A 27,583-nucleotide genomic window follows, 5' to 3' on the forward strand; every position below is an offset into this window, starting at 1 on the left:
GAATAACTAGGAAATTCTAGGGTACAAGTGGGCTTCCATGAAAAGAAGGGGTACAAGTAGGATTAGTCTATACCAAAGGGGTACAAGTGGGAATTTCCCTATTTTTTTATAACTTTATTTAAAAAGGTATAAAAAATAGACGATTTACTTAAAAAAGAAAAAAAACCAAATTTGAAACTCCCAAATAGAAAAACACTTATTTATATTTCATCGCATTCACCACCATACTTTGGATTAAGATTACGCGTTACCGGAACATAAATGGAGTCCAGGTATTTCACCGCTTCTTGTTTCAAATCATTGAGAGGAGTTCTGTTATGATTGTTTTTTTTTTTTTTTTTTTAAATCGGAGGTTAAATACGGAGTATGATAGATTGTCGCTTCTGTCGTCGTCTTATTCGGAGGTTGATTGATTGTGTTTATCATGATTTTTGTAATTTGAGAATGATGATTTATTTATAATGAAATCATCCATGTTTGGAAACCCGAACCTAGGGAAGTCGAAATGAAGGAAAGCCGAGCCTATTGGAAGAAACGCCGAGCCGAAGCGAGGGAACGCGCAATCAAAATAAAGGAACAATTAGGGTTTATAGGGCCTACAACTGCAGTACGCAACGGCGGATATTGGAGAGATGTAGAAAAACTTATGCCATGGATCATCGACTTACATAAAGATAAGATGGTATGTACTACTTCTAGGTAGAGGTGGCAAATAATGACACGACACGAAAACACGACACGAACCCGGCACGAAATTAACGGGTTTGGGTTGAGACTTAATGACCCATTTATGTAAGTGGGTCGACACGAACACGACACGACATTTAATTGGGTTGGGTTAGGTTTGACCTCTCTAAACACGAACCCGACACGAATGACCTGTTTACTAAATTAATCCTAATTTTTCTTGATCCTCCATCACATAAATATACTTGCTTAAACTTTCAAAATATGGACGTGACACGAAAACACGACACGAACCCGACACGAAATTAACGGGTTAGGGTTGAGGCCTTATGACCCATTTATGTAAGTGGGTCGACACGAACACGACACGAGATTTAATTGGGTCGGGTTTGGGTTGGAGGGATTGTGACCCGTTTACATGTGACACGAACACGAACCCGACACGACCCGATCTGTTTGTCAGGTCTACTTCTAGGTCTTGTTTAATTTTTTTTGACGAACTTGTGATTTTCGTGATTATCCTATTTTTATTTAGGATATTCTTTCATGTATTCCTCAAATTTTCCATTTTCTAAATATATCCCTCTTTTCTTGAGGAAAAAAAAAAATTGATCGTGAATAACTCTTGGTTACAGACTTACAGGTTCAAAATACGATTAATTTTGTTTTCTGAATTGACCCGTTCTTCACTTTGAAAAAGAATTCACGGACGTCTCAACTCGTAGTCGGGAATTATGGTCGGTCAAAGTTTATTCGTTGAAAAACCTTTGACCAACCGTAACTATCGGCTACGAGTTCAAAAGGCGGTAATTTTTTTTTTTTTCAAATTCAAGACCTTGACGAGATAATCAGTTTGAAAAAAAAATTACCGTTTTCTGAACTCGTAACAGAGCATTATTGTTGGTCAAAAATTAAAAAAATGAAAAAGTTCAGGTGTACACGAGAGCATATCTCTTTCATTTATTTAAGTAACAGGATAGCCCTCCTGCGGAAGATGTGGTGATGACTAAGCTGATTGTCCGGTCCGCTGCTGGTTTGTGTTACTACCCGACACTTAGTGTCAAAGGCGAGGATGGGGTTACTACTATGTACGAAGCTAAGATTTGGATGAAGCCTGCTGATCAGGGTATTGAGACTATTTATTTCAGGAAACTTTTTGTGCCAGGAGGTGAGTTTCTTGATTTAAACAACGGTTAATTTTTGAAAACTGAATAACCCTATTGAGAGACCGTTTGATGATTTTATGTTGCTTTAGATACAAGGGAGTAATTTTTGAAAACTGAATTTTAAAAAGGAGTTATTTTTAATTTACTTTTTCAAATGACTAACTTCCTAAAGGGCGGACGTAAATGCTATGGTTAAGCGTGTTTGTTTTGATGCCTTTGATATTTGTTGCTTGTAGAGATGAAATCAAAAAGTTCGGAGACTGAGAAGACGGTATCTACCAAGAAGATGGGGGAAGAAGGGACTTGATGTTTTCAAGGGGCTAAGCTTACCACTTCCGATGACTAATTCCGAATTCGATTCTAGGTTACTTTCCCGTCTTTCGATTTTTTGAAGACAGATAAACAGAATCGTTTCTGGCAAATTTCATACCCGGGCCTTCTGCATTTTGGTGTATGTGATTTACTTGAATGTCAGCGTTATTCTATCTTCCGTCCCCAATCATTTCTTTATCTTTGAATAAAATATCACTCACAAAGAATATAAAAGGTAAACAAAATGACCCGAGACAAAGAGAGAATAAGTTTTTTATGTTTTTAGGAGTGATTTTCAATATTGATTTGTCAATTTAACCATGAAGGAAGCAAATCAGGAGCCAGAGAAGCTGGAATTAATATATATGAATTGAATTATAGTCGAATTACCTTATGAATGTGAACTAGTATGAATCGAATTATAACCGTCTTACCTTATGAATGTGGACATTAGAATTTTAATTTTTTTTTGCTATGGGACAATGAAAATCAACGTCCAGAATGGACTTAAACGGCGATATTCAACGTCCATAATGGATATTCATCGTCTACCATGGGCTAAGACGATGAATATCCACGTCTAATGGGCCATGGACGTTGATTCTGCTCGTCTTTATGGGAGTTGGACAATGAGTCTTGCTCTTGGGTGGGCTGGACAATGAATTCATTCATCCATAGTGGGCCCAGACGTAGGCATTCTTTGTATGCTATGGCCCATATGTTGAGATTCATCGTCTCATCCATGGCAGACTATAGAACTCAACACGATAAGAAGAACAACTGATTCGATAATACGATAATAACACGACAACAACAACAATTATTGCATACGACAAGATAGCCCATAACCGATTGCACCAACAACGGAATACAAAACAACAATTAAACAACAATGTGACCATTACTAACCTAATTAAAATAAAATTATTCAATCTAAAATAATTCAAAAGAAAAACCCGACTTACTTGAGAATAAAGAAGGAAAACTGATTTGCGAAACGAGAATGGTTACTGCAAAGTGTGGCGGTGGAAGTTTTGTTGCAGGTGTGGCAGTGGTGGTGTAGGTGGTGGTCCGGTGATGGCGGGTAAGAGAGATTTAGAGTGAAAAAGAGAGGGTAAGGGTAGTGAGCGTCTTTTTTAAAAAAAAAAAAACGTCGACAATTCTTTATAAAACTTCGACGACGTTTCGCAACCCGGTATTCCCTTTGTCTTGATCATTTGTTTACCTTTTATATTTCCTTTCCTAGATGCTCCCTTATCATCTACAAGTAAAAAAGGCGAAAATGGTAATTAACCCCCTTAACATTAATAAAAAAGAGAAATTCAACCCTAATTTTTTTATTTTTCACTAAAATTTCAACAAAAAAAAATTAACTTTATATTAATATTATTATAGAACTAAGAACACATAAAAGTTATTAATTTAAAGTTTATTAATTTATATATACAATTAAGTATTCATCTAAAGAGTAATTTTACATCCTTATATAATAAACGAAATAAAAAGGATTAGTGGAAGGCATACACATGAAAAATAGAAATTAAGTAACTTCCTTCATCATGTGAGAGGTCTCTCAATAACCCTATTGAGAGACCGTCTCTTTAAAGTATTTGTGTACAATATCTGCGGAAAATCGGGTCACAAAGCTTACCAGTGTCCTCAAAAGAAAGTTGTTGAAGGTAATCTTGCTGAGAAAGATGACATCATTGCTCCTGTGGTGGTTGAGGCTAATCTGTTTGCAAATGATAGTGGTTGGATTCTACTTTGAGGCATCTTTGTGCTAATAAGGAGCTCTTTGTTAAGTTCAAAGATGTAGCTGACGGTGAATGTGTCTACATGGGTAACTCTTCTTCTGCTGTTGATGGGGCATATTCTGCACCCGCTGACCAAGTCAACACATTGAGCAAGGTCAAAGATATCCACAGCAAGTCAACACCTTGGACAGCCTAGCCGACTCAGCTACGTCGGCCTGTCACTGGGGTCCCGGCTAGGCAACTAGCCAGCCGGGGCACATATCCGCGTACTCATATCCAAGACCCCTCGGCGGCGAGTCAACGGGGCCCGCCGGCCTGCCATTGGTCTCTCGACCGAGGGTAGATCAGTCTTTCCACCTGCTAGCCACTTGGCCACTTGGCCACTACGTGACAAAAGGTGAAACTCTATAAATACTCCTCAACCCTCATTGAGGAAAGGATCCCAAAATCATAACCTAAATACCCTATAATCTGGTAATATCTTCCTTATCTCTCTACAATATATACTTAGCCAACTAACACATAACTTATCTCTTTAAGTTCACTGACTTGGGCGTCGAAGTGAGTACGCTCGGCCAAAGCCGAGCCCTCAGTTTGTTCATTGTTTCAGGAGAGGCCAAAAGGATTCAGTCAAAAGCATCATTCTACAAGCCACGAGTGGTAACAATACTTGCTTCGGAATTACACCCGGAACAATTGGCGCCGTCTGTGGGGAGAGATACTAGAAGCTAGTCACATTCATTCCCAAACAAAAAAAAAAAGAAACACACAAAAACCCACCCAAAAAGCTAGGAAGATGTCGAAACAACAAGAAGTATTCGTGACCGACGAAACCGAATTCTGCCAAGATGATACCATCCACAATTCTGGGGTTGCGCAGCCCTCCACCGGCCGAGTAATCCAACCGGAGTACGGGATGCCAATAATACCAGATACGCCGCTGCCCGCCGACCAGGTCACCATCATGGGACATGTGGTTGACGCAACAAAACTGAAGCTACTCCTGGACCTAATTGGTAGTACGCCGACTCACACTGTCACACCGACAAGAGCGGCGGAACCCGTCCAGGAGACCAGGGCCCAAAATGTGACTCCGAGAAACTTGAACGGAGCACTAGGGGAAGCTGACCCAGTCAAGACGCCGGGGGAGCCCAGAGTGGTCGTGGTAGACCTAAGTCCTTCCCGCACTCATGGAAGGGCAGCGTCGCCGCGGCACCAACGAGGCCTACCCCAAAGGAGCCGAGAGAGTCCGACTCGGCAGAGCGGAGAAGAAGCCCGAGTCGGAGAAGGAGCCCTTCCCGCCACGGGGAGAGTAGCCGGACTAGGGCTGCGAGGAGCCGATCGCCGCGTGTCATTCGACACGTGGTCAGACAGCCCCTCAGTGCCTATGTCCTCTAAACCATCGTGCCAACCAAGCTAAAGTTGCCGGCGTTCACATACAAAGGGGATAACGACCCCACCGACCACGCCGAAGCTTTTGAGTCGTACATGTCGGTGTGGGAACAACCCGATGAGGTCTGGTGCCGAGTCTTCCCAACGACCTTGCATGGGATGGCTCAAAGTTGGTACAAGGGCTCCCCGACGGCTCGGTATCTTTGTTACGCCGACCTAAGGGACGCCTTTTTAGCCCGAGACTCTTGCAATAAGAGGAGGGCCGTGGAGACATCGGATCTCCCGACTATCGACAAGAGGGGGCGAGTCTCTGAAGCTATGTGAAGAGGTTCGACGCCAAGGTTCAGCAGATTCGAGAGCCGAATCCCGAGTGGCGGCCTTGCGATGATGAAAGGCCTCCTAAGGGGAGACTTAAAAACGAGCTCATCAAGTACGGAGGCCTGGGCTTAGACGCCGCCAGGAAGATGGCCGACCAAGCCATCAAGGTAGAGGACTATCACAAGACTGGGTAGGCCACGGCGAGGCCGGGCACTCGTAGAGAAGAAGGGCCACCGGGAGGACAACCCGGATGAAAGACGCCGTGACAATAATAGGTCACGGTCTGACAAGTCCGCCAGGAAACAGAACTCGGCGGGCGCCGGGGGGAGTTCGGGACCGTACTACCAAAAGCGGTACAATAATCACACCCCCCTGGTCGTATCGGCCGCCGAGGTCTTCGCCCTGAGCAAAAACGAGGGTCAGAAGTGGGTAAGGCCCCCCAGGCCGAGGAGTGACGGTGACACGAGCCGATCGTGAGTACCACGGCCACACCGGTCACTTAACTAACGACTGCCGGCATCTGAAAAATGCCATTGAAGAGTTGATCCGGAAGGGGAGCCTCGGCAAATACGTTGCCGGAGGCCAAAAAACAGATGCCGGCGGGTCAAATAAGAAATCCGTCTTTGAACGGATAGGAGTAATCCATGTTGTCATCGGGGGCAACGAGAACGGTGGGTCTGCTCATGGGCACAAACGGCACTGAATGAACTATATCGGGCCATCAACTTTGTGCCCAACACAGCGACCCCCGCTTCCAATATCCCCGATATAACTATTGGGAAGAAGGACTACGAGGGAGTCATCGCCCCTCACAGCGACCCACTCGTAGTCCACTTGGACATAGCCAACCACCTGGTGAAGAGGTGCCTGATTGATACAGGCGCCTACACAAACATTATGTACAGAGAATGCTTTCTCAACCTCGATCTGAAGGTTTAAGACTTGAGCCCCTGCACCAACCCGTTGTACAGCTTTTCTGGGGCCGGCCTGATACCCCTTGGGTCAATCAGGCTGCCGGTGAGGTTCGGCGAGGGAAGTGCGGCCAAGAATGTTATGTCTGAGTTCGTAGTCATTGACGGCTCGTCTGCCTACAACGTTCTCATAGGCCGGGTCACTTTGAGTGAGGCCGACGCTGTAATGTCCATCCGGGCCCTGACATTGATGTATGTCTCGGACCGGGGGGAAGCGCATAAGTTCGTCTCAAAGAACGAGAAGAACGAAGTGGTCAATGTCCAAGTATCTGCCAGAGGGTGCAACATGCAATCCTTCAAAGTGGCGAAGAAATCAGAGAAGGGGAAGAGCCCATCCTTGCAACAGGAGGGCGAACGCATGGATACCTCCGTCGGCATGGTCGAAGGAGCGGAGACCGAGGAAGTGGAGATTGACCCAGGCCGCACCGTAACTGTCGGTGTCAACCTGGAACCACAATTCAGAGCCGACCTCCTGGACCTGCTGAGGAATAATAAGGATGTCTTCGCCTACTCAGCGGCCGAGATGCCAGGTGTGAGCCGGGAGGTGATTGTTCACAAGCTGAACGTACTCTCCACCGCTCGCCCTGTCAAGCAGAAGATGAGGAACTCCTCAGCCGAGAAGGACGAAGCCATCAAAGCCGAGGTAGATAAGTTACTAGCGGCGGGCTTTATCATGCCTTGTACTTATCCTGAGTGGTTAGCTAACGTTGTAATGGTGAGGAAATCATCGGGGGCATGGAGAATGTGTGTAGACTTTACCAATCTTAATAAAGCATGCCCCAAAGATTGTTATCCTTTGCCTCGGATAGATAGTTTAATTGACGCCACGGCAGTTACACTATGCTATCTTGAGCATGCTTTGGACGCCTTCTCGGGTATCATCAGGTATTCATGGCCGAAGAAGACATGCCTAAATGCGCATTCATCACCAGAGACTGCACATTCATGTATAAAATGATGCCGTTCGGTTTGAAAAACGCCGGCACAACTTACACAAGACTGGTGGACAAAGTGTTCCAAAATCAGAAAGGGAGAAACGTTGAGGCTTATGTCGACGATGCTATTGTAAAGAGCAAGTCTGACAGCGAGCACCTACCGATTTACACGAGACATTTTGTTCACTAAGAAAATACAAGATGAAGCTAAATCCAAAGAAGTGCAACTTCGGTGTCCGGGCCGGCAAGTTCCTCGGCGTACTTGTCAGTGCCAGGGGAATTGATGCCAATCCAGAGAAAGTCCAAGCAATACTAGACCTGCCGGAGCCGAGGAACCGAAAAGAAGTAATGACGCTGACCGGGAGGATGGCAGCTCTTGCCCGTTTCATCTCTCGGTCAGCCGACAAAAGCACTCCATTCTTTACAGTGCTAAAAGAGAATAAAGACTTCAGCTGGGGGGAGCAACAGAGCACAGCTTTCAGGCAACTGAAAGCTCACCTTCTGACACTGCCGACCCTGTCCAGGCCGATGCTGGGGGAGATGCTATATCTATACTTAGCGGTAACCTCGGCCACGGTCAGTGCCGTGATTGTCAGAGAAGAGAACAAGCAGCAACACCCAATTTACTTTATCAGCCATACACTGCTGGCCGCCGAGAGGAACTACCCACTAATTGAAAAAGCAGCCTTCGCCGTCGTCGTTGCCGCAAGGAAGTTAAAACCCTACTTCGACGCACATCCCATAACGGTCTTAACCGACCAGCCGTTGGAGAAGGCATTGGAGAAATTCGAACAATCTGGTAGGCTTATCAAATGGGCAGTGGAACTCTCTGGCTTCGGCATTCAGTACAAGCTGAGGCCTTCGATAAAGGGGCAAGCACTTGCAGATTTCCTGGCCGAATGCACATATCAAGAAGAGCCAAATCCAGGTGTATGGGAGGTATACACCGACGGCTCCTCCACGACGGCGCGGGGGCCGGCATCCTTATCATCAGCCCAAACGGGGACGAGTTTGAGTATGCCTTGAAATTTACCTTCTCGGCCTCAAACAACGAATCCGAATACGAGACGGTGATAACTGGAGTCGAGCTAGCCAGAGCTGCCGGAGCAGAACACATTGTGTTGAAGACAGACTCACTGTTGGTTACTAACCAAATCAGAGGAGAGTTTGAGGCTCGGGATGACGGGATGATAAGATACCTAGAAAGGGTAAAAGCTGACACAGCAAAACTGAAATCCTTCCAGATCCAATGCGTCCCCAGGTCTGAGAATAACCGGGCCGACGCTCTCTCAAAACTTGCCAGTTCAACCATCAAGAATGTCAGCCGAACCGTGCTGGTAGATATCAGGAATGCGAAGAGCATCACTGAGACCGTCGGCATGGTGGGCGACGTGGAAGCCGAGACGACGTGGATGACTCCGATAATGAAATACAAACTTACAAATGAGTTTCCGGAGGACCGCAATCTCTCGGCCAAGATAAAAAGGATCGCCGCCAGGTACTTGATGTTCGAAGGAGAACTATACAGAAGGTCCGTAATAAGACCACTTTTGAAATGTGTCGGCCCAGCCGACGCGGAGCTAATACTGACAGAAATCCATGAAGGCATCTGTGGACACCACATGGGGGCAAGAACACTAGCCCACAAAGCTCTCCGAGCCGGCTATTTCTGGCCCACCATGCTTGAAGATTCCAGGGCAAAAACGAAGAAGTGTATGAACTGTCAAATGCATGCTCCGGTGATACACGCTCCTTCCCGAGACCTACAACCGGTCCTCAATCCCCTTCCATTTGCACAGTGGGGGATGGATTTACTAGGGCCCTTCCCGACGGCCTCCGGGGGAAGGAAGTTCCTCATCGTCGCCGTCGACTACTTCACCAAATGGGTCGAAGCAGTCGCGGTGCCTGCAAAGACTACGGCGGCCGTGAAGAAGGTGATTTGGGAGAATGTTATAACTCGTTTTGGACTACCCCAAGTCATGGTGTTTGACCACGGCCGAGAATTTTGGAGTGACCTGATAATGAACTGGTTAGAAGAGTTGGGCATCAAGTTTGCATACTCCTCCGTCTGCCACCCTCAGAGCAACGGACAGGCGGAGGCAGCCAACAAAACGATACTCAACGGTTTGAAGAAAAAGGTTGAAGACTTAAAAGGAAGATGGGTCGATGAACTACCCGGCGTTCTGTGGTCCCTTCGTACCACGGAGAAAGAAGCAACGGGGTACAGTCCATTCCACCTAGTCTATGGATCTGAAGCCGTCCTACCAATTGAAGCAGCGGTGCCAACATTCAGAACGGCTACCTTTAACCCGGTTGAAAATGAGGAAGGCCTGAAAGCCTCCCTAGACCTGGTCGAAGAAAGCCGAGATACGGCACGCCTCAATTTGGCAGTATACCAAAACCGGATGAGAAGAGCCTACAACCGGCGAGTCCACAAGAGGGACCTAAAAGTAGGGGATCTGGTCCTAAGGAGGTCCGCCGCCACAAACAAAGGAAACATCCATGGAAAGATGACGGCCAACTGGGAAGGTCCCTACAAAGTGGTTGAGGAAATGAGGCCGGGTATGGAGGGTGTGCCTTTGATGAGCCATTGGAACACTGACAACCTAAGGAAGTATTTTGTATAGCGGCGGAGGTGTCCAAACCCATTGTGGGCACCCCAACGCATGATTATATCAAATGAAGAATCACCCAAGTTTTCCACCAAAGTGCTTGTCCTTTCCATAGTCGTTTCGAGGTAGACGCCGACGGTTGCCACCAGGCAGTCACCCCAAGAAATAGACACCACGTATACTCAGTACAGTTGAGACGCAAATCTAGCCGCCTCGGCCAACCGAAGGCCTGGCAGAGGAAGCGATCAATATGTCTACAGATACGAACGCTGTCGCGCCGTTAACCCCGACGGGGACACAGCGGCCGATACGCTGAAAGAAACGTATACTCAGTACAGTTGAGACGCAATTCTAGCCGCCTCGGCCAACCAAAGGCCTGGCAGAAGAAGCGATCAATATGTCTACAGATACGCTAACATGTTCACAACGGCGGATGGGAAACGCAAATCAGACGCCTCGTCCAGACCGAGAGTGAAAGAGGAAGCGACCAACATGCCAACATGTTTAAAAAGACGTTAAACACAGTTGAGATACGCATTCTAACTGCCTCGGCCAGGCCGAAGGTAAAAACGAAAAAGCGCTCAATTAATAACGCAAAAAGACAAGTGAAATATGGTGATCAAAAAGCCCCGGCCAAGCCGAGGGCCAATAAGACAAACTTTATTGAAAATGGTTACAAGGAAAATACAGACGACGGCCGTCCCCATTGGGATAGCCTAAACACAACCTACCAAAGTTTTACAAAAAACAAGGAAAAGAAAAGCAAAAGGTTACAGACATATCATTTGAAGCGCCAAAAGATGGGAGGGAGGAAAGGCTTAATAATTGGCCCCCGAACAGCTGAAGCTGTCCGAGATGCCAGGGGAGTCTGGTGACGACCGCCCGTCTCCCTATGCCTGTTGCTGCCCTCCATCGGCAGCAGCAGCATCATCTTTGGTGGCCGGCTCAGGAGAAGACTCGTCATTTTCAAGTGCCTTTAGCCTCTCAGCCTCCTCTCTGGCCTCCTTCACCTTTGCATCGTAGGCCGCCTTGGCCTCAGCTATCTGAGTCGCCTTCGCCGCCTCCGCCTTCTCCGCAGCCGCTTTTTCCGCAGCATCGGCCATCTCATCCAGAAGCTGGTCAAATTCTTCCCACGGGAAGGAGCCTTCAGGAACGAGCTTCTTGATTGCCTCCCTGGTCGCTTCCTCGGCCTGGTCCCGGAATTGGGCGCACATGTTAGGGATGAGCTCAGTTTGAAGCATCTCAATATCCTTCTCCTTTTGGGCAAGGATAGCCCTTGTGCCCCTATGCGCCTCCGACTGGGCATGGTACAGATCCTTCCATTCGTCCCTCTTGGCAACCACGGCGTCATAACCGCCCTTATATCTGTCCCGCTCCTCCAGAAGCTTGGCAACGGCGGCATCAGCGGCCTCAACTTTCGCCCTTTCGGCCGAGAGAAGCTTCTCAGCTTCCTCCTCACGCTTTCGGGCAGCAAGGAGGTCCAGCTTAGCCTTCCCGGCTTCCCCCTTCGCAGCGGAAAGATCAAGCTTAAGCCGTTCGATCAATGGCCCAGCTTGAGCCATAGCCTTTTCTTGCTCCATAATGTGGGAGCCGGCCAGTTGAGTCCACTTCGCCAGCCTCTTGTATATTCTCTTACCCTCTGCCACAAGCTCGGCGGGGGGAACCTTCTGGAGTAAGGAGTCAACGGTGACATTTCTATCACCCGCCTTCTCAGTCGTCAGAATTGCTGCTCGAAGAACGGCGGCGACGGGATCTACAAAAAATTCACACAAATGTGACCATGTCAACATGCATTGACACATCAGAGAGTCTGTCATCGGGAATGCATAATGAACCAACTAAGTCTGAACCACAAGTTAGATCCGTACCAGTCTGGACCTTCTTAAATGGGGGACCGGATGAATCATTCTTTTCCCCGACAACGGTAGAAGCCGGCAGTGGCTCTTTTCTCTTCTTTGGAGGAGGAGGGCCCTTCGCAACGGTCACCACCTCCTCGGTGATATCGACGACCTCCACATGCTCCTTCTGGACCGCTGGGGTTGAAGAGGGAGTTGGGACTGACGTCGTCGCCGACCTGGACGCTGCCTTTGGTTTTCTCTTCGGCATGCCCCCGAGAACCCGTGCTTGGGCCACCGCCGGATCCAGTGCCTTCAGCTGCTGATCCATGAGGTCAGTGGTCGCCGGTCTGCTATCACGAGCCTGGGCCGTAGGGTGCAAATTGACAACGTTCTTGTCCTTATCAAGCCCTATTCTCTCAAGGATATCCTCAGACAGATCCGGGCCAAAACGATCTGCAAAAGAAACGAAGCAAGAGTTAAGTAGAAGAAACAAATCAAAGTTCAAAAAGACAGATTCATTAAAAGCAGAGATGTGCCTCACACCGACCCCACTCACCCTGTTCCACGGCCGGTATGAGGCCGACATGGCAGAGCAGCTCATCCTGAAGAATGATCTGCGTCGGGGGCATCCATCCCTTCGGCGTCCCATTCTTCTCAGCCTCAAACAGCGCCATCGCCTGTTTCTCATCCGCACTAAGATAGACCTTGGCGGCATCCATTTTAAGGCGTTTCCGGGAGACCCATTTCTCACGCTCCCCATCGTTCTCACACCGTAAATTGACACGGTGTTGGAAGGACCGGGGCAGCGGATAATCCACCGGTACCTGGACATACACCCACCGCTCTTTCCAGTCCTTACAGGAAGAAAGCTTATCAACGGAGACGTAACCCGGCTCCGTCTGCACGCTGTACCACCCCACTCGACCAGCGACTGACGGTTTAAGGTGATGAATCCGACGGAATAAGTTAACCGTAGGGGCCTCCCCCTTGAAGAGACAGAGCCACACGAACCCAACTATCGTCCTCATGGCCAACGGATGTAGTTGGGCCACGGCGACGTTCATGGCTTTGATTATGCCCATAACGTATTGGTTCAAAGGAAACCGGAGCCCATACTCCAAGTGCCTGATGTATACGCCTATATGGCCCTTGGGAGGGCAACAGACCGCCTGACCCTCCTCAGGAATAATAATTTTGTACCCCTCACCGAAGGAAAAGTGGCCCTCGAAAAAAGTTTCCCCGGAACAACTGGCGAACTTGTTGGCCCAAGCCCGATCAGGTCCGATCTTACAGGCGTCGCCATGATCCAAGACATACGACCTCCCCTCATTAGGATGAGCCCTTTCCTCATCATCATCATCATCATCAAAATCATCATCATCCTCCCAATCCTCTAGAGCTTGTGGATCAACGACATGAGAAGGAGACCTAGGGCCCCCGGACCTTATCGAGATGGCAGCCAATACCCCCTCCTCATCAGGACGCGACGAGGAGCCCCCCGGCGCAGAAGTACTAGGCCCGGCGTCAGCAGCAGACATGGTAGCAACAATTACTTAACAAAATAAGAGATTGAGAAAAATTTGTTTGTTTACCTTGAAGAAAAGCACTAGCCGAAGTAGCGACTCTGAAGACTAGAAGAGAAAGAAGCCCTTGAAAGTTTAGAGAGAAGAAAATTTTAGAGGAAATGAAATTGGTGGCCAATTTCAGGGACTAACTGCCCTATTTATAGGGGAAAGCCCATGAAGAAGGACCAATCAGGGCACGGCCATGAAACGTCGGCCAATCAAATGAACGGACACGTGTCAGACATGCAACCACAGAATGTCAATCGTTGCAACAGTTGAACGTCAATCAACGCAACAGTAATCAAGCGTCTCTAACACGCCCCTTCATATCTCTTTGCCTATTCATCTTCCTCAACAAATTCCTAAGTATCTGTTCTCCGCCAGCCACATGATCAACCAAGCTAGGTAGCACCGGCCGGGGGCAATCAAAAACAACCGGCACTCCCAACCCAGGTCTCGGCCAGCGTCACTTTCTTTTCCACAGCGGATGCCCTTTACACATCCATGTGGAGGGGGGGATATGGTACGGCCTAAGCAGAACCAAGCCGAGATAGAAGAAGCCGGAGCAGAAAGTTTTTACTTGCGCAGAATATACGCTCAACATACATCGGAGCCCATACCATGGCATAGACTACGCTGGGGGCAAATTGATGGGGCATATTCTGCACCCGCTGACCAAGTCAACACATTGAGCAAGGTCAAAGATATCCACAGCAAGTCAACACCTTGGACAGCCTAGCCGACTCAGCTACGTCGGCCTGTCACTGGGGTCCCGGCCAGGCAACTAGCCAGCCGGGGCACATATCCGCGTACTCATATCCAAGACCCCTCGGCGGCGAGTCAACGGGGCCCGTCGGCCTGCCATTGGTCCCTCAGCCGAGGGTAGATCAGTCTTTCCACCTGCTAGCCACTTGGCCACTACGTGACAAAAGGTGAAACTCTATAAATACTCCTCAACCCTCATTGAGGAAAGGATCCCAAAATCATAACCTAAATACCCTATAATCTGGTAATATCTTCCTTATCTCTCTACAATATATACTTAGCCAAGTAACACATAACTTATCTCTTTAAGTTCACTGACTTGGGCGTCGGAGTGAGTACGCTCGGCCAAAGCCGAGCCCTCAGTTTGTTCATTGTTTCAGGAGAGGCCAAAAGGATTCAGTCAAAGGCATCATTCTACAAGCCACGAGTGGTAACAATACTTGCTTCGGAATTATACCCGGAACAGCTGTGATCACAGATAAAGGCACGATATTTTTCAAACTGACTTCGGGGAAAACTCTTGCCCTTAACAATGTTTTATATGTTCCTACCTTGCCTCGAAACCTCGTGTCTGGTACCTTACTAAACAAAGCTGGAGTGGGTTTTTGAGGCCGACAAGGTTGTAATGTCGCGTAATGGGGATTTTGTGGGCAAGGGTTATATCTGTGGGGGGTGGGGGTTATTTGTTTTAAACGTTGATTCTCCTATATATCATTAATAAATGCTTCTATTTTTGTTTATATTGCTAAGTCTATTAATGTTTGGCATGGTAGACTAGGTCACGTGAATGTTGATTCGATTAAAAAGCTTAAATCATTGTCGCTTATTCCATCGTTAACTACAGAAGTTTTGAAAAATGTCCTAGTTGTGTCGAGGCTAAATTTGCTAAGAAACCTAGTAAACCTGTTAAAACTAGACATACAAATCTTCTTAAGTTAATTCACACCGACCTAGCTGACTTTAAAAACACTATGAGCAGAGGAGGTAAACATTATTATGTCACTTTTATTGACGATTGTTCTAGATACACTAAAGTGTACTTGCTTAGAAATAAAAGTGAAGCTGGGGACATATTTATAAAGTTCAAAATTGAGGTAGAAAATCAACTTGATAAAAATATCAAAAGAGTCGGGTCCGATCAAGGTGGTGAGTATGGTTCGAACTATTTAGAGATCTTTGTGAGAAAAATGGTTTAATTCATCATGAAAAGAGTCCACCTTACTTAACTCAATCAGATAGAGTAGCTGAACGCAAAAATAGAATTTTGGAAGAAATGATGAATGGTATGCTTTTAAGTTTTGGCCTTCTTGATGATATGTGGGGGGATCTGTGCTTTCGGCTTGTCACATTCTTAACAGGGTAGCTCATACGAAACTAGATAAGACACCCTACGAGATATGGAAAGGTTATGCTCCCAACTTGAGTTTTCTTAGAGTGTGGGGGTGTTTGGCTAACGTAGGCTTATGATTGGATTTTCATTCGTTATGCTCAAAACAGTTCTGCTTATAGATTCATGTCATTGATGAGTGACTGTTCTATTTCTGAGGCTAGAGACGCCGATTTTTTTGAGCATGTTTTTCCTTTAAAAAAAGACGTTGTATCATTAACTAATGTTCATGTTTTGCCTGTTAATCCTGCTGATAGTTCTATGCATGCTAGTAGTAGTATTTCTGTTGAACATGATTTTGAACCTATAAGGAGTAAAAGACCTAGAGTTGAAAAGAACTTTGAGAGTGATTTTTTTAGAACTCATTTAACGGAAAAAAATATCTGATTATTGTGCTTGTGATGAACTTATTTCTGCTTTTTTAATAGAAGATGATCCAAAAACATATGACGAGGCTATATCATCTATTGATGCTAATTTTTGGAAATAAGTTATTAAAAATGAATTAGATTATCTTGTTTCTATTCAGATTTGGGAGTTGACTGATTTGCCTAAAGGTAGTAAACTCATTAGTAGTAAATGGATATTTAAAAAGAAAATGAGACCTGATGGCACAATAAAAAGGTTCAAGGCCAGACTTATGGTGAGGGGGTTTACACAAAAGAAAGACATTGATTATTTCGATAATTACTCACCCGTGACTAAAATTTCCAACATTAGAACTCTGATTCCTATAGCTACTATTCATGATCTTGTAGTTCATCAGTTAGGTGTCAAAACTGCTTTTTTTAATGGTGACCTAAAGGAAGAGAGTAAAGTGCACGCAGTTTGACACTATATAAAAAGTGGGTTATTGTGACTGACTCTATTGCACCTCCAGATGTGTTTACTGTCTTTTGTGCTTTTGCTCATGCTTGTGTAATTGTGTTTGATTGAGGGTAAGTAATACTCCGTGCACACTCAGTATATGTTGATCAGTTCAGGTGAGGGTGTCTTTCGTTTAAAATGGCTCGTCTCACGCAGCACAATGAGACGTTAAGCAGAAAACCTTAGAGCCCGAGGCGTAGTCATGTTGAACAACTATGTAATTTCCAAAGCTCTCCTTGGTGTCCTCAGAAGTGAAAAAGGGGATTTCGATGGTGGGGAGAGATTTTTTAGGGGTTAGTTGTGGAGGTTAGGGCGATAGAAAAAGTTGAACGGGCGAGTAAAATGTGGCAGGCTGGGTGGACGTGGGTGATAGAAGTAATGTCGTCGGCGTTGTAGGCAATGTCGCCGGCGTTTTGGGCTGACGAGGGTGGTGGTCTTTGCTGCGGTGGGTGATGGTCTTGGCTGTTTTTGAAGGCTATTAGTGGTTGAGGATGTATTAAGTGGTTGTTGTAATTTGTCTCATTCCCTTTTATGAATGAACCAAACAAGTAGAAAAGAATAGGGTAATCCCATTTTTTACCCCTTTTGTCCCTTTTTTTTTTTATTCTCTTGCTCTTTTCCGAACCAAACGCCCTCTAAGATCATTCATGTATTTAATTCCTAAAATGATGGTTTCAGTTATTCACTAGATAATTAAAAAAAATAATTAGAGAGTAATTAAGAGAATTACCAGAGAAGGGTTCATGTTCAGAGGTTATTTGTTTCACAATTTTTTACCTTGAAAAACATTTGATTTCTTAATGCAAATCATTTGTTGTTGATTTAATGCAAACACTAGTTTAGATCTCGCGTAGTGAATGTGCGGTATTTATACATAGTATGTATGAGTCAAGTCATTCTCAAATAATAATATCAATAAAAGATGTAATAGTTTATAATATTATATTATTTATATTTTTATTAATATATTGTAATTTAGTATTTAGTTAAAATTATATAGTTTGATGAAAAGATTAATTTTAATGAAAAGAATTATATAATGAAGTACATTATAATTATTAATTTTCTTATTTAGTGAATACAAATTATTAATAGTTTCCTTATTTAAAACGATGTTTTTGGACGGAAAATTTGAGTTTTAGTAGATACTAGTGTAGTTCCTGTCCAAATGCACGGTTTTTTAGGTAAGGATGTTAGAATTTGTAACAATTAGAATACGTTAATTTAACTCCTTAAATTTAATGATAAAATATACTATTGGTGGTGTTTTATAATAAAAACTGGAAAATACAACGAATAAGAAGAATTGTAAGAAAATTATTTATAGGCAAATTAATAGACAATAAATTTATTTTAAGCAAATAAATTTCTGAATGAGAATTTAAAGAGTTTGTACTAATATCTGAGACTACTTATTAGTAAATAAAATCTTAAGAAGATGATTTTATTATTTATGGCATATAATAAAAAGAGGATGATGAAATCAACTAATGTTGAATGAATGGGGGTCACTATTAAATGGTGAATATTTAGGAGAGAAATTTGAGCGGGAAAATTTATAGTTTTTTTAATCTTTTAGTATATAGGGGATGTGATGAATTAATGAGTATCATTTTTTACGTTAGATTTGGCTCATAGTAGAATGCTAAAATTAAAAGCCCAATTAAAAGTTAATATAATTAGGCAGGAAAAAAACGTAGAATCACCTATTCATTTAGTAAATAAAGGATTGTCGAGTAGAATCACATATTCACCTATTCATTTAGTTGCCGACTTGGGTTAATTTTTCAACCAATTTGTTGAAAACTTAAGTGGGAGGGCAGTCAAGTAAAACATTATGTCATAATTCTTATCAATTTCATTTATTTCTTTTTAATTAAAATTCTTTCCCATTAGTGTCTTGATTACCCTTTTTGTTTCTTAAAAAATTAAAGGGAAGAGTTGTCTATATTTACCATGGATAGATATTAATTTGATACGTTGAGTGTCATTCTCTATGACGGTTCATTTGGATAAACATAGAAGTGAAATAGTCTAAAATAAAGAAGAAACCAATTTTATTATTTGTATGTATAATAAGTTATTAACAATATACTCGCACAATATATTTACGTTTGCCACAATTTACTAAAGATTTGCCACAATTTGTTATATTTTAACAATATACTCGCACAATATATTTACATTTGCCACAATTTACTAAAGATTTGCCACAATTTGTTATATTTTCTAACAACCATTGGATGACTTTTATGAGAATTTTATCGAGCCGGAATTGAATGATGGTGATAAAACGAGAGTGCGTGAAGATTTGGGGTGTCGCATCTCATTTAAGGTGGAATGTCAGGAGGTGGGTGAGACGGATCATGTTGAGCGTGATCTGGGTTTGGTCGTTAATCGCGATGGAAATGAGCCTACATCCTATAGCTTTAAGGGTCCGGGTTGTAGTCGCATCCGAGCTTACTTTCACGTGGTTGTTGAAGTCGCATCCGAGCTTACTTTCACGAAATGGTATAATTGAGGTTGTAAACATTTCCCTCGACTAAATCAACGGATGGGAGACTCGCACCTTCAGGGGTTTTGGCATCCGAAATTTGGGAGCTATTTAATCGGGGGTTGAGAAACTTTTCCGCCATTAAAATGGGAACTTTAAATCCTTTCCTCCTCCTTGGTTTTGTTTCAAGATCAGAGGATGAAAATTTCTTTTCCCAGTACTCAGGAGGAGGTACCAGATTTAAGAGTTGTTCAGATTGTGAAGGGATTGGTTGTGGGTGTGGAGGGACATACACAGGTACGGGTCGAATAGTTAAATCAAAAGAATTAATATCACTCGAAGACCAACAAAATATCAGTTCCTTCGGACTTACCAGGTGATGATTTTTTCGGAGATTACTCCAATAGTGGCCGGAGAAAGTACATACTAAGTCGTGTTTACTGCCTCTAGCGATAAAAAGCAAAACCCAATGCGTCGTGACTCCTTCCTCCTCATATGCAACTCGCATATTGAGTTCGAGTCCTCCCTGGAACGGCAGAATCGCATCCTCCGTAGACACTCTCGCTTGTAAAAATTGCCAATAGAAGTTTTCGGGTAAAACGAGTCGCGTTTCATTGGAATTACGGTTGGTCAGATTGACCCTGTAAGACTCCCTGAAAGCCATAGAGAGAGAGAAGGGGGCGGGGGGGGGGGGGAGATATGATGAATGTTTTGATGATTTAGGGTTTCTCACGGTTGAGTCAGGGTTTTGATTGAAGGAGGAGCTTTTTTTTCTCACGCCTCTTTAAACGGTCGGTTATATCCGTCTCAAGTAATACGGATAAACACGATTTTATATAATTAGATCGGCCAAAAGTTTGTCATTTAGGCCATGTTCTTTCTGGCTTATTTTCAGCTTATTTCAGTTCAGCTTAGCTCTATTCAGTTTAGTTCAGCTCAGTTCAATTTAGCTCAGCTCTATTCAGATCGAATCGATTCGATTCGATTCATTTCACTCTATTCGATTCGATTCAGGCTCCATTCAGTTCATCACTCACTTCACTTAACTTAGCTCCACTAAATTCAGCCAATTTCAATTTTGCAAATCTTAAACTTAATAGTTTTTATTAATATTATTAATATTATATATTTATTATTATTATTATTAATTTATTAATTAATTAATCATCCTCATTATTGTTATTATTATGAATATTATGGTTATTAAAATCAATAATATTTATATTAATATAATTAATACTATTACTAATATTATTATGAATATGAATATGAATATTAATTATTAATAATATTGTTAATAACATTTTTAATTTTAATATTACTATTATTAATACCTAATTATTTTTTCATATGCGAACTTTACTCTTCACATACACTTTTTCATAACGTTCTATTTTGTACCTTTTTCACCTAAAACTGAACGAAGTGAACTCTTAAATCAATATTTTTCCCTAAAACTTAATTTAATTGCTCAAATGACTTAAAACTTACAAGATGGATTCTAATTTATCAAATAATAAATTAATTTACCTGTTATCAATTATTAATATTATTTGTTGAGTTTTAATTAATCAACCAAATTTTATTTATTTGTTAAAGATGGAATTAGGATCTGTCAATTTTTATTTATCTAATTAATTAAATTAGGATTGTTGGTGCTTCGTGGTGGCTACCTAATCAGTCAAATTAGGATGATAAACGGCTAGACTTTGAACATAAATCTAGCAAATCGGTGCTCCATTATTTCACCTAATTAGATTGATGGTGAACCGTGGTTCATGGTGGCTACCTAGTTAATCACTCAAATTAGTATAATTACAAGTATTATTGTTATTATTATTATTATTATTATTAATAATGTCCTTCTTCTTCTTCTTCTTCTTCAAATAATTCTTCTTCTTCTTCTTCAAATAATAATAATAATTATTACTATTATTATTATATTTAGCATTAATATTAATATTAATATTAATACTATTTCAATTCAATTCACTCAATCACTTAGTTCGATTCACTCACATCCATTCGATTCGATTCGATTCGATTCGATTCAACTCCATTCAGATTCAATTCACTCGATTCGATTCACTCGGCTCCATTCGATTCGATTAAGCTCAATTCGATTCGATTCGGCTCGGTTCGGCTCTAAAAAGCCAGAAAGAACAGGGCCTTACTTCATATTCAACACTAGTCTTTTAAAGTTTAACTAAACCGAATTTAACAAAGCAGAACCAAATTAAAATGAACTGAAATTAAATCTAACAGAATCATACAACTAGATTTGTCAACCATGTGGGTTATTTTTATCTGACTCGTCTCTACTCGCCCATCAGGTCCAAGCCACCAGATCACCACGATCAGTCAACCAACTCGCCCAAGCCGCCAAAGAGACCAGGCAAAGGTAAACCTTTGCTAAGCTTCACGGACCGTGACCCAGGTTAACTCGACTCGAACCAACCCAAACCAAATACAACCCGACCCGAATCCGTTTTACTTTCAATTCTTGACAACCCATGAAGGCCATGATAAATTGATAATCACAAATGTATGTGTCAATAGAGCAAGGAAGGAAGGTACAACTAGGGATATCAGCGGGGCGGGTACAAGTGGGTACCGCCCCGCACCCGCCCCAGTTGGGGCGGGGATGGGTAGAGCTTTGGTGGGTGGTGGGGTGGGTGCGGGTACGAAAACTGTACCCGCCATGGGTCATGGGGCGTGGATGGATTTTGCATCTTACCCACCTAATACCCGCCTACCCGCAAATCATTAAAAAAAACTAGTAAGATTATGATAATTTTATAAATTTTATTTAGTTATAATTAAGACATAATGTTAATACTAACTTATTTGGTGAAAAAATAAAATTAAAAAGATAAATTTTTAAAAAAAATGGAAATTAATATGATTAAACCAACTTTTACAAAAAAAATTATCGAATAAAATTATGGTGTAGCGGGTTAATGAGTAAGCGGGGCGGGTACGGTTTTATATTTTCACCCGTTAAGGCGGGGTGGTTTTGGAAACTTGTACCCGCCACGTAGGGCTGTAAATGAACTGAGCCTGCTCGACAAGCCCTCGGGATCGGCTCGGTCAAAGCTCGGCTCGAGATCGGTCAAACTGAGCTCGAGCTCGGGCTCGAACTAAGCTGAGCCCAAACCGAGCCGAGCTTGAGCACACTAAGGCTCGGCTCGGGAGCTCGTTTGAGCTCGTTATTTTTAAAATTACTTAATGTTTTTCAATATATTTACTTAAATTGTATCAATTTTAAAATAAATAAATTAAAATATTAGTTTATAAGATAAAATTACATAATAACTGTTATTATAAGCTAACAAAAAAATAATATTCTCATTTGAATTTGAATTTTTAAATAAAAAATTACTTTATAATTAAAAAAAAGCTCGAAAAAATAGTACGCAAACAAAGCTCGGGCTCGGGTCCGGGCTCGTAAAATATTATATGAGCCGATCCCGAGCCTTGATTTCAAGAGCTCGGGTTCGGGCTCGAACTCGACTTTTACAATATGAGCGGAGCTCAATCATAGGTAAGCTCGAGCTCGGCTCAGCTCGATTACACCCCTACCGCCACGGGTGATGGGGCGGGAATGGGTCCGAGTTTTTCTTGGTGGGTACGGGTACGGGAGAGCCTATATCCACCACCGCACCGCCCCAATGACATCCCTAGGTACAACGTTACTTTCATCAGGAACAACAAAATCTTACTTTTGCTTTCTAATTCCCCAAAATCTAATCATCATTAAATTAAAAAAATCCACGCTTTATCTCTTCCCCCCTGTTCTTCGTCGTCTTCAACAACAATCTTATCAATCGAATTTAGGATCCCCATTTCGGGTTTTATTTTTTTTAATGACGGTACCTTAGAGGCTTTGGTATCTTAGTTAGACTATACTGTTTATTTTTCCCCTAGGCCCTAGCATTATACTTCGTATTTCTCATCAACTACAAACACAAATATGCAAGGATGATTTTGGTAATGTATGAACAGTCTTAGCTTCAAATTTTTAAGTTTGAAGGAACGGATAACTTCGAGTATGGCGATCTTGTAAGGTGGAACTAGTTGGAAACATGGTACATTTGATGATTTTATGTTGCTTTAGATACAAGGGAGTAATTTTTGAAAACTGAATTTAAAAAAGGAGTTATTTTTAATTTACTTTTCCCAATTACTAACTTCCTAAAGGGCGGACGTAAAGGCTATGGTTAAGCACTTAAGTGTGTTTGTTTTGATGCCTTCGATATTTGTTGCTTGTAGAGATGAAATCAAAAAGTTCGGAGACTGAGAAGACGGTATCTACCAAGAAGACGGGGGAAGAAGGGACTTGATGTTTTCATGGGGCTAAGCTTACCACTTCCGATGACTAATTCCGAATTCGATTCTAGGTTACTTTCCCGTCTTTCGATTTTTTGAAGACAGATAAACAGAATCGTTTCTGGCAAATTTCATACCCGGGCCTTCTGCATTTTGGTGTATGTGATTTACTTGAATGTCAGCGTTATTCTATCTTCCGTCCCCAATCATTTCTTTACCTTTGAATAAAATATCACTCACAAAGAATATAAAAGGTAAACAAATGACCTGAGAGTTGAGACAAAGGGAGAATATGTTTTTTATGTTTTTAGGAGTGATTTTCAATATTAATTTGTCAATTTAACCATGAAGGGAGCAAATCACGAGTCAGAGAAGCTGGAATTAGTATGAACTGAATTATAGTCGAATTATCTTATGAATGTGGACTAGTATGAATCGAATTATAACCGTCTTACCTTATGAAAGTGGACATTAGAATTTTAATTTTTTTTGCTATGGGATAATGAAAATCAACGTCCAGAATGGACTTAAACGGCGATATTCAACGTTCATAATGGACATGGACGACAAAACCCAATGTCTACCATGGGCTAAGACGATGAATATCCACGTCTAATGGGCCATGGACGTTGATTCTGCTCCTCTTTATTGGAGTTGGACAATGAGTCTTGCTCTTGGGTGGGCTGGACAACGAATTCATTCATCCATAGTGGGCCCAGGTGTGGGCATTCATTGTATGTTATGGCCCATATGTTGAGATTCATCGTCTCATCCATGGCAGACTATGGAACTCAACGTGTCCTTCCATACTTGACAATGAATCCACATCGTCCCTCACCCTAAACGATGACAACATTCATCATCTCGTTTCTCTACCACGTTGAATTCAACGTCCGCAACATCCCTCACAACAACAACCACCACCAACAAACACAATAAGAACAATAACTGAATCGATAATACGATAATAACACGACAACAACAATTATTGCATACGACAAGATAGCCCTTAACCGATTGCACCAACAACGGAATACAAAATAACAATTAAACAACAATGTGACCATTACTAACCTAATTAAAATAAAATTATACAATCTAAACTAATTCAAAAGAAAAACCCGACTTACTTGAGAATAAAGAAGGAAAACTGATTTGCAAAACGAGAATGGTTACTACAAAGTGTGGCCGTGGAAGTGTTGTTGCAGGTGTGGCAATGGTGGTGTAGGTGGTGGTCCGGTGATGGTGGGTAAGAGAGATTTAGAGTGAAAGAGAGAGGGTAAGGGTAGTGAGCGTCTTTTTTTTAAGAAAAAAAACGTCGACAATTCGTTATAAGAGAGATTTAGAGTGAAAGAGAGAGGGTAAGGGTAGTGAGCGTCTTTTTTTTTTTAGAAAAAAACGTCGACATTTGTCTTGATCATTTGTTTACCTTTTATATTTCCTTTCCTAGATGCTCCCTTATCATCTACGAGTAAAAAATGCGAAAATGGTAATTAACCCCCTTAACTTTAATAAAAAGGAGAAATTCAACCTAATTTTTTTTTTAATTTTTCATTAAAATTTCAACAAAAAAATTAACTTTATATTAATATTATTATAGAAATAAGAACACATAAAAGTTATTAATTTAAACTTTATTAGTTTATATATACAATTAAGTATTCATCTAAAGAGTAATTTTACATCCTAATATAATAAACGAAATAAAAAGGATTAGTGGAAGACATACACATGAAAAATAGAAATTAAGTAACTTCTTTCATCATGTGAGAGGTCTCTCAATAATCCTATTGAGAGACCGTCTCTTTAAAATATTTGTGTACAATATCTGCGAAAAATCGGGTCACAAAGCTTACCAGTGTCCTCAAAAGAAAGTTGTTGAAGGTAATCTTGCTGAGAAAGATGACATCATTGCTCTTGTGGTGGTTGAGGCTAATATGTTCGTAAATGCTAGTGGTTAGATTCTACTTTTAGGCATCTTTGTGCTAATAAGGAGCTCTTTGTTAAGTTTAAAGATGTAGCTGACGGTGAATGTGTCTACATGGGTAACTCTTCTTCTGCTGTGATCACAGATAAAGGCAAGATATTTCTCAAACTGACTTCGGGGAAAACTCTTACCCTTAACAATGTTTTATATGTTCCTACCTTGCGTCGAAATCTCGTGTCTGATGCCTTACTAAACAAAGCTGGAGTGGGTTTTTGAGGCCGACAAGGTTGTAATGTCGCGTAAAGGGGATTTTGTGGGCAAGGGTTATCTCTGTGGGGGGTTATTTGTTTTAAACGTTGATTCTCCTATATATCATTAATAAATGCTTCTATTTTTACTTATATTGCTAAGTCTATCAATATTTGGCATGGTAGACTAGGTCACATGAATGTTGATTCGATTAAAAAGCTTAAATCTTTGTCGCTTATTCCATCGTTAACTACAGAAGTTTTGAAAAATGTCCTAGTTGTGTCGAGGCTAAATTTGTTAAGAAACCTAGTAAACCTGTTAAAACTAGACATACAAATCTTCTTAAGTTAATTCACACCGACCTAGCTAACTTTAAAAACACTATGAGCAGAGGAGGTAAATTATGTCACTTTTATTGACGATTGTTCTAGATACACTAAAGTGTACTTGCTTAGAAATAAAAGTGAAGCTGGAGACATATTTATAAAGTTCAAAATTGAGGTAGAAAATCAACTTGATAGAAATATTAAAAGAGTCAGGTCCGATCAAGGTGGTGAGTATGGTTCAAACTATTTAGAGATCTTTGTGAGAAAAATGGTTTAATTCATCATGAAAAGAGTCCACCTTACTTAACTCAATCAAATAGAGTAGCTGAACGCAAAAATAGAATTTTGAAAGAAATGATGAATGGTATGCTTTTAAGTTCTGGCCTTCCTGATGATATGTGGGGGGATCTGTGCTTTCGGCTTGTCACATTCTTAACAGGGTACCTCATACGAAACTAGATAAGACACCCTACGAGATATGGAAAGGTTATGCTCCCAACTTGAGTTTTCTTAGAGTGTGGGGGTGTTTGGCTAAAGTAGGCTTATGATTGGATTTTCATTCGTTATGCTCAAAACAGTTCTGCTCCATAGATTCATGTCATTGAGTGACTGTTCTATTTCTGAGGCTAGAGACGCCGATTTTTTTGAGCATGTTTTTCCTTTAAAGAAAGACGTTGTATCATTAACTAATGTTCGTGTTTTGCCTGTTAATCCTGCTGATAGTTCTATGCATGCTAGTAGTAGTATTTATGTTGAACATGATTTTGAACCTATAAGGAGTAAAAGACCTAGAGTTGAAAAGAACTTTGAGAGTGATTTTTTAGAACTCATTTAACGGAAAAAAATATCTGATTATTGTGCTTGTGATGAACTTATTTCTACTTTTTTAATAGAAGATGATCCAAAATCATATGACGAGGCTATAACATCTATTGATGCTAATTTTTGGAAATAAGTTATTAAAAATGAATTAGATTATCTTGTTTCTATTCAGATTTGGGAGTTGACTGATTTGCCTAAAGGTAGTAAACCCATTAGTAGTAAATGGATATTTAAAAAGAAATGAGACCTGATGGCACAATAAAAAGGTTCAAGGTCAGACTTGTGGTGAGGGGTTTACACAAAAGAAAGACATTGATTATTTTGATAATTACTCACCCGTGACTAAAATTTCCAACATTAGAACTCTGATTTCTATAGCTGCTAATCTGCTATTCATGATCTTGTAGTTCATCAGTTAGGTGTCAAAAATGCTTTTTTTAATGGTAACTTAAAGGAAGAGATGAAAGTGCACGCAGTTTGACACTACATAAAAAGTGGGTTATTGTGACTGGCTATATTGCACCTCCAAATGTGTTTACTGTCTTTTGTGCTTTTCACTAGTAGAAAAACCTCCTACGATGGCGGTTATAAATGACCTTTTGTGGCGGTTTTTAGAGATTTAGGATCCGTCGTTTATCGTTGCGTTGTAAACTTTTCGACGGTTGTAGGCGGTTGTTGAACCGCCGCAATATCTCTCCTAAAGTGGCGGTTGTTATACAAAACCGCCATTATAAACTTATATAATACGACGGTTGTTAGACAAGAAACACCACTGTAACTCATCTATAGTGGCGGTTATTTTTTGAAAACCGCCACCATAGGTATTTCAATAATAACTTTCCACCACTGTACATGCTCTATATAACG

The 27,583-nt window shown here is 41.9% G+C and overlaps 1 protein-coding gene across 2 annotated transcripts; it reads left to right on the forward strand.

Moving 5' to 3' along the window:
- The first annotated feature begins 82 nt into the window (after nt 1-82).
- On the forward strand, nt 83-23,519 carry LOC141606577 (uncharacterized). Of its 2 annotated transcripts, none has more exons than XM_074425759.1 (4): nt 83-272; nt 496-682; nt 1,663-1,855; nt 2,090-2,546. In XM_074425759.1, the coding sequence occupies exons 1-4, from the start codon at nt 262-264 to the stop codon at nt 2,158-2,160; spliced, it is 462 nt and encodes a 153-aa protein (XP_074281860.1). In that variant the 5' UTR covers nt 83-261; the 3' UTR covers nt 2,161-2,546. The 2 variants fall into 2 exon arrangements, with proteins under 2 accessions (XP_074281860.1, XP_074281861.1); XM_074425760.1 differs by lacking the exon at nt 2,090-2,546 and adding an exon at nt 23,336-23,519 and having other exon boundaries at nt 147-272.
- The last annotated feature ends 4,064 nt before the right edge of the window (nt 23,520-27,583 follow it).

This window comes from Silene latifolia, chromosome 10 (assembly GCF_048544455.1).
Source record: "Silene latifolia isolate original U9 population chromosome 10, ASM4854445v1, whole genome shotgun sequence".
In the NCBI taxonomy this organism is placed as follows: domain Eukaryota; kingdom Viridiplantae; phylum Streptophyta; class Magnoliopsida; order Caryophyllales; family Caryophyllaceae; genus Silene; species Silene latifolia.